This window comes from Camelus bactrianus, chromosome 16, assembly GCF_048773025.1.
Source record: "Camelus bactrianus isolate YW-2024 breed Bactrian camel chromosome 16, ASM4877302v1, whole genome shotgun sequence".
NCBI classification, from domain to species: Eukaryota; Metazoa; Chordata; class Mammalia; order Artiodactyla; family Camelidae; genus Camelus; species Camelus bactrianus.
In genome coordinates this window covers 42,990,313-43,007,289 of record NC_133554.1, presented here as the reverse complement: position 1 = coordinate 43,007,289, position 16,977 = coordinate 42,990,313, and the positions used below count along the sequence as shown (strand labels likewise).

General features: G+C 32.8%; 1 protein-coding gene across 7 annotated transcripts in view; it reads right to left on the bottom strand.

The window, feature by feature from the left end:
- The window catches only part of GPATCH8 (G-patch domain containing 8), an 85,063-nt gene that overhangs the window by 35,232 nt on the left and 32,854 nt on the right, over positions 1-16,977 (bottom strand). For 4 of the 7 annotated variants that reach the window (XM_010959520.3, XM_045520002.2, XM_010959518.3 and 1 more), the window contains 2 exons: positions 4,010-4,077; positions 3,256-3,342 (listed from right to left, as the gene is read on the bottom strand). In XM_010959520.3, coding sequence (XP_010957822.1) covers positions 3,256-3,342; positions 4,010-4,077 — 155 coding nt within the window. Of the gene's footprint in view, positions 1-3,255; positions 3,343-4,009; positions 4,078-6,155; positions 6,201-16,977 lie in introns of all 7 variants that reach the window. The other 3 variants (XM_045520004.2, XM_045520003.2, XM_045520005.2) reach the window with 1 other exon arrangement.

The following is a 16,977-nucleotide window of genomic DNA, read 5'->3' as shown; positions in this document are numbered from 1 at the left end:
AACTAGGGCATTATTAAAAAACAAAAAATGGTAATTTTTTGGAAAAAGAATCAGAGATATTTTAAGAACTAAAAAAAAAAAGCACTGACTCTTGATAAAGCTGACATATAATAAAACAATACTTATATATGTTAACTGTAGAACACAGGTGGTATATGGGTATTCATTATATAGTTATTTCAATTTTTCTGTATGCTCAATAATTTTCATTATACCACTGAAATAAAAAATAAGTAAATGATGTTAGGTAAAGCTAGAAGAAAAGATCCCCTATACTGTCTTCTCTAGTTTTTTCCTTTTACATTTAAATCTTTATTACATCTGCAACTGCAACTGATTATTGCATGGTATTGGGGTATAAAGTTCAAATCTATTTTCCATATGGATAACCAATTTTCTCAGAACATTTTACTGAAAAGTTCATTCTCCCCTCACTGCAATACCATCTTTGTCTTATCAAGTGGTCAAAAATGTAAGAGTTTGTGTCTGGGCTCTCTTTTCTGTTCCATTGGTCTATCCTCATGCCAATATCACATGTCTGAAGTACCATGATGTTCAATCTTGTATTTTAAGGACTGCTTTGACTATTCTTGGCCCTTCACACTTCCATATAAATTTTGGAATCAGCTATTAAATTTCATACAAAATCTTGTTGGGTTTTGATCTGCTTGATTTGGATGTATAGAAAGTTGGGGGAAAATAGATATCTTTACAATACTGAGTCTTCTAATTCATGATCATTAAAAAAAATCTCATTTTTTATTCATTGTTCTTTAATACTTCTAAATAACGCCTTAGAATTTTTGCCTTAAGTCTCTTGTAACTCATTAGATCTATTCCCAGATGCTTCGTACATTTTTTTTTTGCTATTACAATTGGTGACATTTTTATTATTTCCATTTTCTCTTTGTTGTTGATATAGAGATATGCTGATTTAAATTCATGATATTGCATCCTGCTAAACTCTGTTATTTGTGTAATTCATCTGTAAATTCCTTTGGATATCTATGAAATAATCACACATGTAAACAAAAGAGTTTTGTTTCTCCCCTTCATCTCTTAAATCTTTGTTTATTTGTTTCTGCCTGTCTGCCTTATTGTGCTGCTTAGGACATCCAGCACAATATTTAATAGAAACAATGACAGCAGGCATCCTTGTTAGGTTTCCCCATCTCAAAAGGAAAGATTTCAATTCTTCAATAGTAAGTATGATGTCTCATCCTTTTTGTAGGCATTCCATCTGGTTTAAAAAGGTCTTTTTTTTTTTTTTTTTAATAAAAAGGTCCTTTCTTTATCGAGTTAGACAAGACTGTTCATCATGTATGAATGCTGAATTTTATATAATGCTTTCGTTTGTATACTGCATCTATTGAGATGATTTTTTTCACTTTAATCACTTAATGTGATTGACTATATAAATTGATTTCTAACATTAAATCAATTTTGCATTGCTGGGATAATCTGGTTATGATATATCCTAAATTAGTTCTGGTGTTTTAAAATTTGCACTGTTTTATAAATCAGAGTGTCATATAACTATTCTCATACTGTCCTTTTCAGAATTTAGCATCAAGGTGGTACCAGTTTCTCATTAAATGAGCTGAGAGTTTTTCTTCATTTTCAATTCTCTGGAAGATCAGCAATTGTTGGTTACAACTGAAGTTATTTCTTTTATGAATTTTGATAGAACTCACTAGTGAAGTTATCTGGGCTATATGGAAAGAATTTTCACTACAGATTCAATTTATATAATATACATTATAGGACCATGAAGTTTCCTATTTCTCTTCAAGTCTATTTTTAGGAATTTGTCCATTTAAACTTATCTTTGCATTCAGTGGCATAAAGTTATTCACAATAGTTTTATCTTTTAGTGCCTGCTGAATCTGCAACGATATCCTCTTTTTTCATTATTGATATTGGTTTTTCAAGGTTCTTTTCCCTCTTAATATCACATCAAAAAACTAACTTTTGGATTTATTGTATGTTTGTTTTCGGTTTCATTCTTTTCTTTTCTTATCTTTATCTTATCTTCATTATTTCTTTTCTTTTCCATCCTTTGGGCTTATTTTGCTATTCGTTTGCTAACTTCCCGAAAGGAATATTTACTTTATTTATTTCCTGCCTATCTTTTTTCCTAAGATAAGCATTTAAGGACTTGTACTTGCTATCAAATATCATATTGCTTTAGCTTATCCTACAAGTTTTGATATGTAGTATTTTTATCTTTCAGTCCAAAATATTTTCCAATTACCACTGTTATTTCTTCTTTTACTGATCGGTTATGCAAAAATATGTATTTTAATTTTGAAACATAAGTTTTTCTATTACCTTTTTTTTTAAATTGGACAGCTTTTATGGCTTGATAGCTTGATTTCAGTTATTTGAAATTTGTTATTTTGTTTATGACACAGAATATGGTAAAAAAAATTTGTTTAAATAAATGTTTCATAATTATTTGAAATTTGTTATTTTGAAAATGATTTGGTAAATCATTTTGTTAATTATTTTGTTCAAATCTTCCAAACATCCTTGCCAATTTTTTCCCTTTACTTCTCTCAATTACTGAGAGAGGTATATTAAAATCTCCCATTACTGTGGTGGCTATAGACATTTCTCTTTGTAGCTGTCAGGTTTTGCTTTATATGTATTTTTATGGTAGAATAGATTAAAAAAAATTTCTTTTCTCTCTTCTTACCTTAAGTATTCATGACCAAAATCAGTTTCTATACAGTAGTCTTAAGTAAGCCTGTTTATTACCTATTTTATGGTAGAAACTGGGCATGCTATGACATCCTGAAAGGCATGTTTCCTGGTCAGTCTTTGAAAGCTAACTTGTAACATTTTCTAAGCTGCAGATTTCTGAAACTATCAGCTTAAAAGGTTAGATGCTGAAGTTCTCAATTGTTTGTTATTCTTAAAACATCTCATTCATTAAAAAAAGAGAAGGCTTATCAATAGGTATCAAGCTCTCAAAGGACTACTACCAATTTCTACTGCTACTGCTACCTAATGTGTACCAGACACTGTGTTTTCAAACACTAATGCACTCTTCTAACAGACTTACAAAGTGGGTATTATTATCTCTATAGTTTTTACAGAAGCAATAAATAAGGAAGTTAACAGAAACCTGAGGTCAACTACTAATCACCATCAAATGCCAAACAAATGTTGTAGTCAACAAAGATTGTTTCCACCAAAATGAGTATCTCAGTGTGAGCACCCCACATATACGAAATGCCTTCAATTAAGTACCTTGTACTTCTGTCTCAGTTCTTCCGTGTCTTCTTTTTCCACTTCTAGGACACGGCGCCGTTCGGTAGCATCTTCGGCATAATCAAGCTTAAGAAAAACAGATGCAATGTCTTATTTCCTAAAGTATCCCCAATTAGCTACAAAAAAGTCATTTGCAGAACTACAATGTTGTATGAAAATAAGAAACTTTATATTTTGCTCAACTACCTCTTGCTTTCTTGTCACCCCACAGAGAAAATAGCATGAAAAATAGTTCATTAATCCTTTCCTGCTGGTTGTTCCCAACAGGCATCATTTGTTGATAACAGACTTTACTTCAATGTTCAATGCCAAAGAATTAGGAGTAAATGGAGAAAAATATTTTAGGCAATGAAAAGAAGGTATCACAGATGACAGCTGTACATAGCTCTATAGGGACAGAGCTTCTACCATAGCAAATATTTTAAGAGTTGAACAGCACTGCCTACTAAAATGAGCACCAGGGTCAGGGTTTAAGTCTGATCTTGCCTTGTGGCGCAACCCTGGGGAAGCCTCTCAACTTCTTTATGCCCCCAAAAGAGGGGCATTATTTGCCACCTACCTGCCTCAAAGGCAGCACTAAATGAGAACATAAAATATATTTTTAAATTTCCCCTCAAAAATATTAAAACCACATTCTATCTAAAAAAATGTATTCTGGCATTGGCATCTGAATTTGGAGTTGGTATAATTTGAAATACCCCATAAAACAAGTGAACTAATGAGATCAATTTACCTCCATTTCCATGCGACCCATACCCATGACATCATACTTGACAACAATTGGAATGGGATCTGTTCTCCCTGCAACAGGAACACATGATCAAGGTAAGATGCAAAGCTAAGTCAACAACTCTCTTTACACATTGGGTTTGGGTGGTTAGAGATCTTGCCTTGGAGTGCAGAGACCAGAAAGCTACAGTGAACCAAACACAAGCCATTCTCACAGCTTACAATCAAACCTACCTCTCCCAGTTTAAGCCCAACTAACCACCTTGGTTGACCTTCCAGTTGGGGATGATTCCAGATTACTATGGCAAAATTAAGTAAATAAGTAATGCAAAGCACTTCTAAGCAATGGCACCAGGAAGTTTAAAATCAAAAACGTTAGAAATTCCATATTTAAAAGACCCCCAAATAACTTTACATCAAGAATCACCTCACTCTTACTGTCCACTGACCTCTTCCCACACACACTTTTAAAACTAATAATAAATAACTCAGCTGACATGCTTAAATCAAAAGAGCACAGTTTCCAACATGATACAAGAAAACTATAATTTTAACTCAGCAAGCTTTATATATTTTTTTGTATTCAAAAGATGCTTTACAATTAAATGAGGTTGTGCAAAAATTAAGTAAAAAGCAACAGTTAGTTGCCCTTAGGAATGAAGAATAGTTTTACTTTTAAACTGGTGCTCTGAGGTCCCATTTTTCAGAGTGGATTTAACACTGGCTGTGGCAATCAGTAAGCTGTGAAAAGGACTAGTTGCGAAGAAAATTGACTTTAAACTAATTGATCTATGCTGGAGATTTTTAAAAAATGTATATTTAATCCACTCATAACCAGCCAAACAAAGCAAAATGGGGCAGACAAGCACTTTACTACCACAGCTGTTTTACATCACAACTTGCGCTGTTTATTGTGATGTAAGCCCACTGAAAAGAGGACTTACCTTATCCGCTGTATACCTTTGGTGAAAAACACAATGTTTACTTCCCTCATCTTTTCACTCAGGCTGGTGTAAACAATTGTTTTTTTGTTTTTGTTTTTTTGTTATACACACATATATATTATACCTTTGGGCTAAACAGTTGAGTTTTTTCAGGCTACATCTGAGATATTACCAAAACTAAATTTGAAAACAAACAAAAAATGGTGAATACCATTATCATGACTAGGATCAGTCCAAGAGGAAAAAAAACTTTCCAAAGCAACCGGCAACCGCTTGTATCCAGTTGCTCTGTATTTGTGGGATTAATTTTTGTCTTTAAAAAGTAATGAAAAACAAATTCACAAGTTTAACTACGTATCACCAGTATACCATTATTGCTTTTAAACAATAAATAAGGAGATAATTAGAAGTAATTATCACAATGGAAAAAAAAAGTCTAAGTAAATAAAGAACATCTCATGCCAGAAAAAAAAAGAGAAAAAAAGTTCTAAAACACAGCCTTCTTTTAGATACTATCAAAGACTGCCAGTTAAACAAAATGAAAATGCATTACTACCTTATGCCCAATGGTATAATAAATAAGCAGTGACTGCAATCTTTAGCAAAAGGACCAAATTAAAGACAGGTTATAAAAATGACTTCCTAGGTGCAATATCACTTTCATAACGTCTCAATCAGGGATTTACTGGTAAAAACAAATGGTCCGATGAAAGAATTGAAAAGAACTGTCAAACGAATTTATTTTTTTGTTTGTTTGTTTTGATATCTTTTTTGGTCTGTCAGAATTTGTTTTGCAAGAATCAAGAAAATTTTGGCACAAATTCATTACCTCTGTAAACCCCTGTTTATAAACTCTGCATTAGTACTTTTGCCTTCTAAGGCAGTCAAAGTTTGTTTTAATTTATTTATAAATTGCAGTAGCAAGTGCTAGTGCCCATTACATTGTGGGGAAATCAAGTTTTTTACAGTATTAGAATTTAATGTTTTAACTGATTTTTTTTTTTTTTGGCACTTCTAACACAAACAGATATATCCCTTCTTAACATTACCCTTTAATGAACAAGGATCAGACAAGTTGCATAAGGAAAGGAAAGGAAAATGAAAAAGACCAAGCAGAAGGATGAAGGCTACAACAGAGAAAGTAAGCCTAACATATTGGTGCACTGATGACAAAAGGAGTAATTCAGTCTGAAAATTAAAAATTACCACTGCTAAGTTTACCATCACCACAACAAGTCCAGGATCATAATGCTGTAAAAAAGAAACACCATTTGTTAGGCAGAAACCATTAGGGTAGAAAACAGGCCTTCTAGCAGGCAGACAGGATGGGTTAAAGTAACAACTGGGCTTTGTCCCTCCCCCAATTTCAACTGGGGACACAGGAAGGACACTTTGTGCTACTGCAAATGTTTTCACTCTGGTCGGATCAGGGTGTGAGATTTTTCTACTGCTACCTGAGAACACGAACAGCCTCCTCTAAAATAATGCAAGAGAATTGGGGGGGGGGGGCGGAGAACTAGCTCCAGCTTCCAATCTCTCATTTAATAACTACTCACTCTAGTAAAGTATTCAGGGCCCAAAGTGGGACTTTTCCTTAAAGAAATAACACCAAAGACAGATCAACTGGACAGTGATGATCAAGTCATTGCTTCACTAAAAGAACTCTAAGGGGATTTGGGGGTGGGAGGGGATCATCAAGACCTTACTAAATATTTATAGTAAGTAAAAGGAAAATAACCTTAGCTCTTCAGAAAACTTATGTGCATTTGAATTCTGCCATGAATGAATAAAACTCTTCAAGTAGCTTCCCTCAGAACTTTGTTTCCTTGTAATGAAGTCTTCCCAAGCCTGCCAACATCTTTCTTTCTGCACACAACTAAGCCAAACTTTGAAGGAGACCAGGAATTCCAGACAAAGCGGCATCAAAAGGGCTGTCATATTTACAATTAGTAATGCCCACTGACAGGTAACACAGACAACAAACAGTCTGGCTTTACAAACAATCTGAAAATAACATTACTGCCTGGGCCAAGCAGTAATTTCTGTCCATTATTAGAGGCTCCAGACCAAGGAAAAATCCCACTGGGAGAAGACACTGAACAATACAAATAGGAAGAGGTTGCAGCACTAAAAAAAAAAAAAAAAAAAAAAAAAACCTCAGTTTATTCATTTGTGATCAATGATAAATCCTATCATAAAGAACACCACTGTGGAACATCTGAATAACAATCTATAGGGATATCTTTTCAAAAGGCAGATAGATAGTAACAGAATGTTAGCTAATACAATATTCTCTAGAAACTCAACTTCTTTTGAAAACAAACTGAACTAAATACAGGTTCCCTATTTCTTGGCTTCTTTTCATGGGGGCAAATATTTCTTAAAACCCATTAAAATAAAAACTTTTTTGTTTATTTCATTTCAAAGGAGGCAACTTCAACCAGAACACTAAACACTTTTCCTTAAAAGAAACCGTCCACCTCAGCCAAAGATCTATATATAGATAACTATGACTGTGATTCTAGCCAACTGGGCAAGAGGGAAAAAAAAAAAAACATACCACATCTAGAATGTGCCAGAGTGGGGAGGTTATAGCGCAGAGTGAGAGAGTGCATGCTCAGCATGCATGAGGTCCTGGGTTCAATTTGCAGTACCTCCATCAAAAATAAATAAATAAAATGGAATGTGCCAGTACCAATGTATTCATGTGATAGAAAAAAATTAATATTCATATCTTCTAAGTAAAAACTTTAAATATATATACAAATATTGTATCATTATGTTATACACCTAAAACTAAAATACTGTATATCAAATGAATCTCAATTTTCTTAGAAAAAAAACTTCAAATGTTTCTTTAACCAACCAGTATTGTACATTCTGTATTTCAAACAATGACAAAAGTGCTAAAATGTTCATATATGGATCTCTTGCTAAAGTGTGACAGTACTGTGACTTATCATAACTGAAGAGAGAATAAGTCAAACACAAAAACCCACTGACTGCCTATAGACAACTGTTTCTGAGAACAATCTCTTATTAGTCAGTTTTGATTTAAAAACAGCTAAGGATATATAAACCACAAAATTGGCCCAAAGAACTGGACTGTAGAGAAATACTTTTTTTTTTTAACAAACATTTGGAAACTAACACCAGGAATGTAACAACTAGGAAGAAAATGTTAAATGACAACCATAATCTGGTAATCAACACACTTCAGAAACAGAAGACACATGACTTCTTCATAGAAATTAGAAATGAAGAAGCTTCTGAAATGTTTACAACACTGGCTGGGAAATCAACAGATGTAAGAACACCACAATTTATCGCTGCTGCCCTTCCTCTTACTGAGATTCATTCAACAACAAAATTTTATTGAGTTGCTACTACACACCAAGAACTGTTGGAAGGCACTGGGCATAAGGCAGTGATCAAAACAAAGCCCTACACCCCATAAAATACCTATAACTAGGCAAAATTACATTGCCAATTTAAACTTCTGGCATGAGGGGGGATAAAGAACATTTGTGGAGCCAATGGATGATTCAAAATTTTAAAAATGTCTGAAGTTGTCTTTTAAAGAAGTCTAAAATTATTTTTGAAGACTGACTCTAATAAAAGTCACAAAATCTTTCTCCTAAAGGCCAACTACCTGACCTGACATCTTTAAATCTATTTATTTCTTACTTTAAGCAAGTCAAATACATGTGTAAAAATCAAGAATAACACAAAATTAAGATGGTGACTATTCTGACTTGGAAAACTATTCAAAATAAGACTCTATACTAAGCTATGTTAATACATTTAATATAATTTCATTTATTAGAACAGTGATTACATACAACTTTCAGGAACACTTACTGGGTAAAAAGTGGTACATCTATTTCCAAATCAAAGCTTCACTTTTGCAACTTTCTCCTGAAAATGATAGTCTTCAGTAGCATGTAAACAATGATTACTTTCCGCATCATTTAGATATTTTAATTAGTAGCAATAACATGATAAATGCTACCTCCTTGGAAACATCAAGCAAAATCAAGCATATTAATTATTCCCTAGAGACTTTCTAAGGTTTTTTTTTTTTTAAAGACTTTCTACTCAAAATAGAATTCAAATTCTCCAGTGCTACAAAAACTAACTCTAGTCCTGCCACAGCCTGTTTAGTAATCTATGTTAATAACCAGGTTATTTTTATTTTCAAACACCGATGTTTCTTAAAGGCACAGAACTTTAACTGTGACCTAAAGATTCTTCCATCTTTCCAAAGTATCAGAGGTGGCTTTCTGACAAAATAGTCCAATTTTAATTATATAACCTAATATATTAATAAACAGGGACAAAGAAGGGGCAAAATAAATGATAAATTAAACAAAGTGTTGGAATCAGAATGTTAAGTCTGGAAAAGTTAACTCATCAGGGATGACATAAGATATTTAAGACCTCAGGAGAGGAAATAAGGGAATGCATGAGGTACTTCCAATTAAAAAAAAAAGAATCACCTAGAGGAAATCATACTTTTATTCCAGATTTAGTTAAAATTATATCAACTCACTAAATACTGCCTCATGCTAACCATGTGTTAAGATAAGGTCTATTTATTTTTTAAATGAGAAAACCAATGTAATAAATAAATTCCAGAGAAAATAATCCAAAACATGAGGCTTAGGTGGAGAGTGCAAAACAATATTATGTCCTTAGTTTAAAAAAAATGGAGGAACACTTCTGTGCCCTGAGTTTTACTTATGTTTGTTTCCTGAAAAACTAGCACTTATTTAAAAAGCATTTGTTGACTCAAGAGAATAAACATGTTCACAGTGGGTCTCACCTTGCTTACGTATAAATATTTAGTCATCACAATGCTTTCTGTTTAACATCACAATGACTTAATTGTCTTGTAATCAAGGAATTATTTTATCAAACAGAAGATATAGCTATTTTATATAAGTCTTCGTATCTCAAAAATATGTACGCTAATATAAAGAAACATCTGAGGCTTTGCATTACTGTTCATTAGAGGCTTGTTCAATTTGTTCTACCATCACTCATTAGCAGACAAAAAGAAGCAGGCACCAAATATTTAAGGAGTCAGAAATACTTAATGGTCTCTAAGGTTCACTTCAATTTTTAAGTTTGAAGACTAGAAAATATTTGAGGAAGTTATGTAGATAGTAGCCAGTTCTATGGTACTGTAATAATAATCCAATGCTTTCTTAGAGTTGTATTCTCTTATTATTGGTTAAATAATCCCATTACTATTGATTAAGTAATTCTGTAATTACACTGAGCATTTCTTAATATTCCAGGATCACTCTATAACCCAAAAGACTTTCCAGCTAAACTGCTCTTCCTTTACTCTCCACATCAACCCCCTCAATTCATTAATTATTTTCTTTCTGTATTTTCCTAGGTAGTCCCTAAAAAACTTGGGCTACAAAATCTCAGTTCTTCAGTTAAGAGACAATTTCTAAACACTTGTGTGACTTCTGACAGTCTCAGCATGAGTCTCAGCAGCCTCTCCAGCAAAATGGAGATACTATCTTCACTTTCAGGACTGGCATGCTGATCAAAAGAGATAACAAACAGAAGATACTTTGTAAACCGTAAGTCACTATAAAGAATACTGCTAAACTCCAAACTTCTCATCTCCTGAAGGCCTCAGAAAATTAAAAACTCAATTTGTTCTTTCAATTCCAAATCTGGCATTTTTGAAAATAAGTACCTTAAAATTAAAGATATTCTAAGAAGTGTTGATAAATCCTAATGTTTCACCTACAATTTGGTGATAATGAAACAACTCTATTTACAGATAGAGAAAATTATCATCCATGATCAATAACCAAAGTACTACCCCCAAATCCTTTCCATATTATCATTCCACTAACAGTGACCACTGAGTTGAAAAGCAAGGTTATACAAATATTAAATCCAAGGCAAAAGAATGAAGCATAATTAGCAAGACCTTCTCCAAATTAAGCATACAGAACAAATCATCTAAGAAAATAAATTAAGCCTAAGCAAGACAGAATAAATTAAACATCAAAATGCTTACTATTTTACCATTACTGTCATCTAGAGGAAGATAATAGCACCTATGCATGTGTACTGAATAGCAAGTTATTAATCCGTAGTATGTCAAATTCGTAATAGAGTACAGTCCATGCAGAATGTAAGAGTAAATTCAGAAAGTCAAGTAGATTGAAATTACTCAAAAATCTCCCTTACTTCCTTTGAAGTCTCTGCGAAAAAGCCCAGAGATCCTAGGTTATCCATAGAAATCTACTTTCCCAGTTCTAAAGTCTATGATTCCATACAGCTTTGAAGGCATTTTTGTCTCCTCTTAGTTCCTACTTATCAAATATTGGTTAGCTATTGAAGTTTTGTATTTTCCACTATTGCCACCTGATTGGACTACTCTACTCACAATGAAATTACTGTCACTATATACTCCATTTTGCTCATTTAAAAAGTTTCTTGGACACTCCATTTTCTTGCCTAAGTAAGAAATCAAATTCCACACTAACCAGTTTCATTTTAATCATGTAAATTAATCTAGGGCAAGAAGTCAATAGTAGGTAGCAAACAATGTGGATAAGCTATAAAGAAAAATAAATAGCATTATACTAATTCAGACTAAAAATCACGAGTATTTTGGAGGAGTAAAAAAAACCAACTGTCTACCCTACATGCTATATAAAGGAAACTTTCTTAGCAGCTTTTTTTATTCATATGGTCCAAAGCAAATTATCTGGGGAGCTTGTTTAAAATGTAATTTCCTGAACCCCACCCCAGATCTGCTCAGTTGTGCTGGTTGGGAATCTACATTTTTAACAAGCACCCAAGGTGATTCTGCTGCTCACTAAAGCTTGAGAATCATAAGCCTAATGGAAAAAGTACCAGAGTAGAAGTCAGAAGACTTATGCCATCAACATAGCTCCTATCCTTAGCGGTCTGACCATGGATAAACACTTAAGCTTCTCAATCTGTTAAGTGGCATTATCTCCCATTCTACATACCGGAGACGAAAATGAGATAGGATACAGGTATGAAACTTATATACCAACATGTTTAATTCCCCAAATAACCCTCAAATCTTTTAAAAATATGGAGAATACAGAGATTATTGCAAGGTCATATCATTTACTGGTTGCAAAGCTTGAATTTAAACCCAGGTCGAACTTCAAATGAGGTCATAAAGTGGATCAAATATAGGCCTTGCATATGTTTTGTTTATCCCAGATTAAACTTTGAGCCAAAATTTATTAATTAGAAAGTTTCATCAAAATATCTGGATTTCTGATTTCTTTCAAAAAGTTCAGAGGGTCTAGAAACACATGAGACTATATTCCTACATGATAATAATGAGCACGAGCTGGTTGAGTGGCAGTTATTCTGAGTTATTCCACTCCAGACATGGCACAGCCCACATTACTTCCTATTGTCTCACACTCACTGCGCTTCAATTCTGTATGTTACTATTTGGCCCTAACAGGCATGGGACTTGCAGCTCCTACTCCTAAGACTATTCTTTGCTCCCTCCTTCTGAACTCCCACTGGATTTTCTCTTTAACTTTCACTTGGTAACTATCTACTTCACAGGGCTAGAGAGACTCACTGAGAGAGAAAAGACTAAATTTAAAACTATAAACAACAAGGTCCTATTGTATAGCATAGGGAACTATATTCAATATCTCATAGTGACCTACAATGAAGAATATGAAAAAGAATATATATGTGTGTGTATAACTGAATCACCATGCTGTTACACCAGAGAGTAATACAACATTGTAAATCGACTATTCTTCAAGAAAAAATAAACTAAAATAAAACTAATAAACCATATTTCTACATGAAAGATATTATTTTGTTTGTTCCCTTTTCTAAATGTACAATCCTACTATTTCAAATTTTGGTAGCCATTTTTAATGAATATTTTATTTTTTAGCTTTTTCCTGTATTGAGTTATATTCTCATAAAACTTTTTACTCTATGTTCTTATCATGCTTACATTTGGCCCTATTTTAAAATACGAGTGCTTCTTATAGAAGAAATGTGGAGATTCCACGTATCAACTAATAAGCATAGTTGGGCAGATGTGATATAGTTGCTTGCTTCCTTATTCTCACAATCTGAGATTTTTTCACTTGTTAAATCATTCAAGAAATAAATTGAAATTCTAAGTTAGGTTGTTCAATTTTCTATTGATCTTCCACTGTACCTTTAACTTCACAATTATGAAATTATACTGCCTTACATTCATGTTTTAATTTTTTTAAAATTTTGTTTTGTTTTGTTTTTTTAATGGAGGTGTTGGGGATTGAACCCAGGACCTTGTGCATGCTAAGTAAGCATTGTGCTCTACCACTGAGCTATATCCCCCACCACTGCATTACATTTATTTGTACATTTGTCTCCACATTAGACACGAGCCTCTGGAGGGCAGAGGCTGTATCTTATTCATCCTTCAACTCTTAAGATTTAGTACATCTGGCACATTCTAAGGATAGAATAACCATATGCAGAATAAAAAAACATGAAAAGCAACAGAGAACACATAAATGCCTAGCAATTATTATCATTTAGGAGTTTATAATCTAATGAGACTTAAGAGACACATAAAGACAAATTATACAAGGTAGAATATTAAAAATGCTACAGAAGAGAAATATAAAGAAAAAAAATAAAAAAGGAAACTATACATATCTGTTCTAAACCTTCATTTGAAAAATTTGCCACTTCCTTTCTGGTTATTCTGCCATGAATTCATATATTTAATGTCTATCTTTAAATGTGACGATCTCTATACTGAGAAACAAGGAGTCTATACAGCAACGAAGTCCACCATTTCTTCTCTTCTCCTCCAATCCCTTTTTCCCCTTCTAGACTGCCGTAAAACCTAGACCCTCTATAGGCTGCCAATTCTGACTAATTTTACTAGCTGTTCATTTCTTTTGTCTATATTAACTGAATTCCATTAAGATGGTCAGAGGATGTATAGAATCTGTATCTTACTAAATTTGATACATGAATTATTAAAATTATGCTTGCCATTGTCAATGTATAAAGACTGCACAGCTCATTTAATTAGCAGGGAACAGAGGGCATTATAGCTACAGGCTCCTTCAGCTAGACCAGCAACAACTAAGCCTTTCTGACAATCCATACCCTTGTGATTTGGGGGAACTACATGTCTGCTGTCCCCACCAACCTACTTTTTATTTTCAGTTATCAGCTTTTTCTGAGAAGGGAAAAGGTACACATGTAGAACACTGATTTCAAGTCAGGCTTGTATTTGAATGGCAGAGACTCAACAGCTGTACGACCTTTCCAAAACTGTTTCTTCACTTATAAGATGAGTATACCAATACATATTTTATTAAGTAGGACATGCAAAATGTTTAGATTCTAGATTTGGCATGTAATACATCCTGAGTAAGTGGTATTTCCTTTTCCCAGAGGAAAACAAATTTCAAAGGGAAACTAAGATAGAAAGACAACAACTCAGCTTTTACAAAGACCCTATCCAGAAAATTTATATCATAATATTAAAGGAAAGCTATTTTTCCTCAACCAAAGAATGATTTTTCTTTTTTAAAGATCAACATTCTAATTTTACAATAAAGTTTAAACTGTAACACATATTTCTATTCTACTGTATTGAATTCAAATCTAATTTTTCTTCATTTATAAAATACAATATAAACACTGTTAGGGCTTAGCTAAGGCAGGGCTTACCCAACTATATTAACCATTTATTTGCTAATTGTTAACTAGAGTGGGACTGGGGACCAAAGAAACATGTCCAACTCTACTCTGCTTTGATTCTGCCTACTGTCTTTTTCAAAATAATTATTTTCCATATTTTAAATAGTATACAAGTATATCATGTCAAATTTTAAAAGAATACAGTAAAAAGTAACTCACTTTCCCTCCAGAGTCTGCCTTTACAAAGATTGTCCTGTGCATAGTCAAGCAAATAAATAATTATATAGGCATATTTCACAGAATGTACCCTTTTAATGTTTCACAGTGAAATGCCTCAGTTCATCTTTCTCGATACAACATTTTCCAGGCAATGATTTTATAAAGTAAAATGTTTATGTTTCAATCTCAAAAATCTAATTCAACATTTTTAAGAAAAAGATATGTGAGAAATCTGGAGATACATTCCACATACAACTAGCAGGGCTTTGAAAGCTGCAAAAGGGATAAACATATTGCATAGAAAGCAACTGTTAGCAACCATGTTAATTATCTGGTAATCATGCAAGAAATGTTTAAGTATTTTATATCTTAATTTTTTAATTCATAAATGGTAACTATGTTTTAGAACTTTGTTAGGGGTTGAGTTCATGTGTAACCCATTTAAAATAATGGTAAATAGGTTCTTAAGAAGGATTTTCATACAGAATGTCTGATTTTCAGGAACAAAATAGTGATTTTTTGATTGAGTTATAGTTGGTTTACAATGCTGTGTCAACTTCTGGCGTACAGCACAAGTTTTCAGTCATACATGAATATACATATATTCATTTTCATATTCTTTTTCCCGGTGAGCTACCACAAGATCTTGTATATATTTCCCTGTGCTATACAGTATAAACTTGTTTAAAATAGTGGTTTTTTAAAGCAAGAAGTATGTATCTGTCCATATATATATATAGATGTATATCTATATAATGTAACATAAATTGTAGTTAACTATATAGTACACACTGTTCTGCATCTTGCTTCTTTAATGTATCTTGGAAATTTTTCTATATAGATTGAATACATACTAAACTAACTCAATCCTTTTAAAGCTGCATGGTTTCCCTTTATATCATTTTAATATTCTACTTCTTCCAATCTAAAATGCCATTAACCATAAAACACAGTTTTATGTGCCACTAATTTTAAAAGCTGTCAATTATAACTATAATGTCATTAATAAGATGCATCTGATTTTACATTTATTAAATGTGAAAAAATGTCTTAGAATCAATGAAATATAGTGGACTAATTACAATCTTTTGTTATCACAATCATATAATGAATAACCTCAAGCATGCATTATTTGTGCATTTAATAATAAGTTAAAGACAGGTAACTAGAAACAGAATTGCTGGATCTTAATGCATTTTAACATGCATTTCAATTTTTAAATGATCCAAATTGTTCTCTATAGTGGCTTTACTAGCTTATAGTTGCACTGGCTATGACGTAAGTACCTACTTTCCCAAAATGTGACCAGGCTAATTTTTTTTTTATTGAGTTATACTCAGTTTACAATGTTGTGTCAATTTGTGGTGTACAGTACAATTTTTCAGTCATACATGAATATACATATATTCATTTTCATATTTTCACCGTGAGCTACTACAAGACGTTGAATATATTTTCCTGTGCTATACAGTATAAATCGTTTATCTATTCTACATATACCTGTCAGTATCTACAAATCTCCAACTCCCAGTCCATCCCTCCCCCCTGGCAACCCCAAGTTTGTATTCTATGTCTGTGAGTCTGTTTCTGTTTTATATTTAAGTTCACTTGTCATCTTTTTTTTTAGATTCCATATATTAGTGACATCATATGGTATTTTTCTTTCTCTTTCTGGCTTACTTCACTTAGAATGACATTCTCCAGGGACATCCATGTTGCTACAAATGTCATGTTGTCATTTTTATGGCCGAATAGTATTCCATTGTATAAACATACCACAACTTCTTTATCAGTCATCTGTCAATGGACATTTAGGTTGTTTCCATGTTTTGGCTATTGTAAATAGTGCTGCTATGAACACTGAGGTGTATGTGTCTTTTTGAATTAGGGTTCCTTCTGGATATATGTCCAGGAGTTGGATTGCTGGGTCACTAGGCTAATTTTTTTAAAAAAAACCTTTCCTAATCCAACAAGTGAAAAATGATATTGCATTGTTTTAATATGCATTATCTCTAATATGAAAAGGATTAAGAATATTTTCATACGCTTAAAGGTCATATGCATTACTTTTATGTAAACAGTGTTCATATCAGTTCCCCTTTTCTAT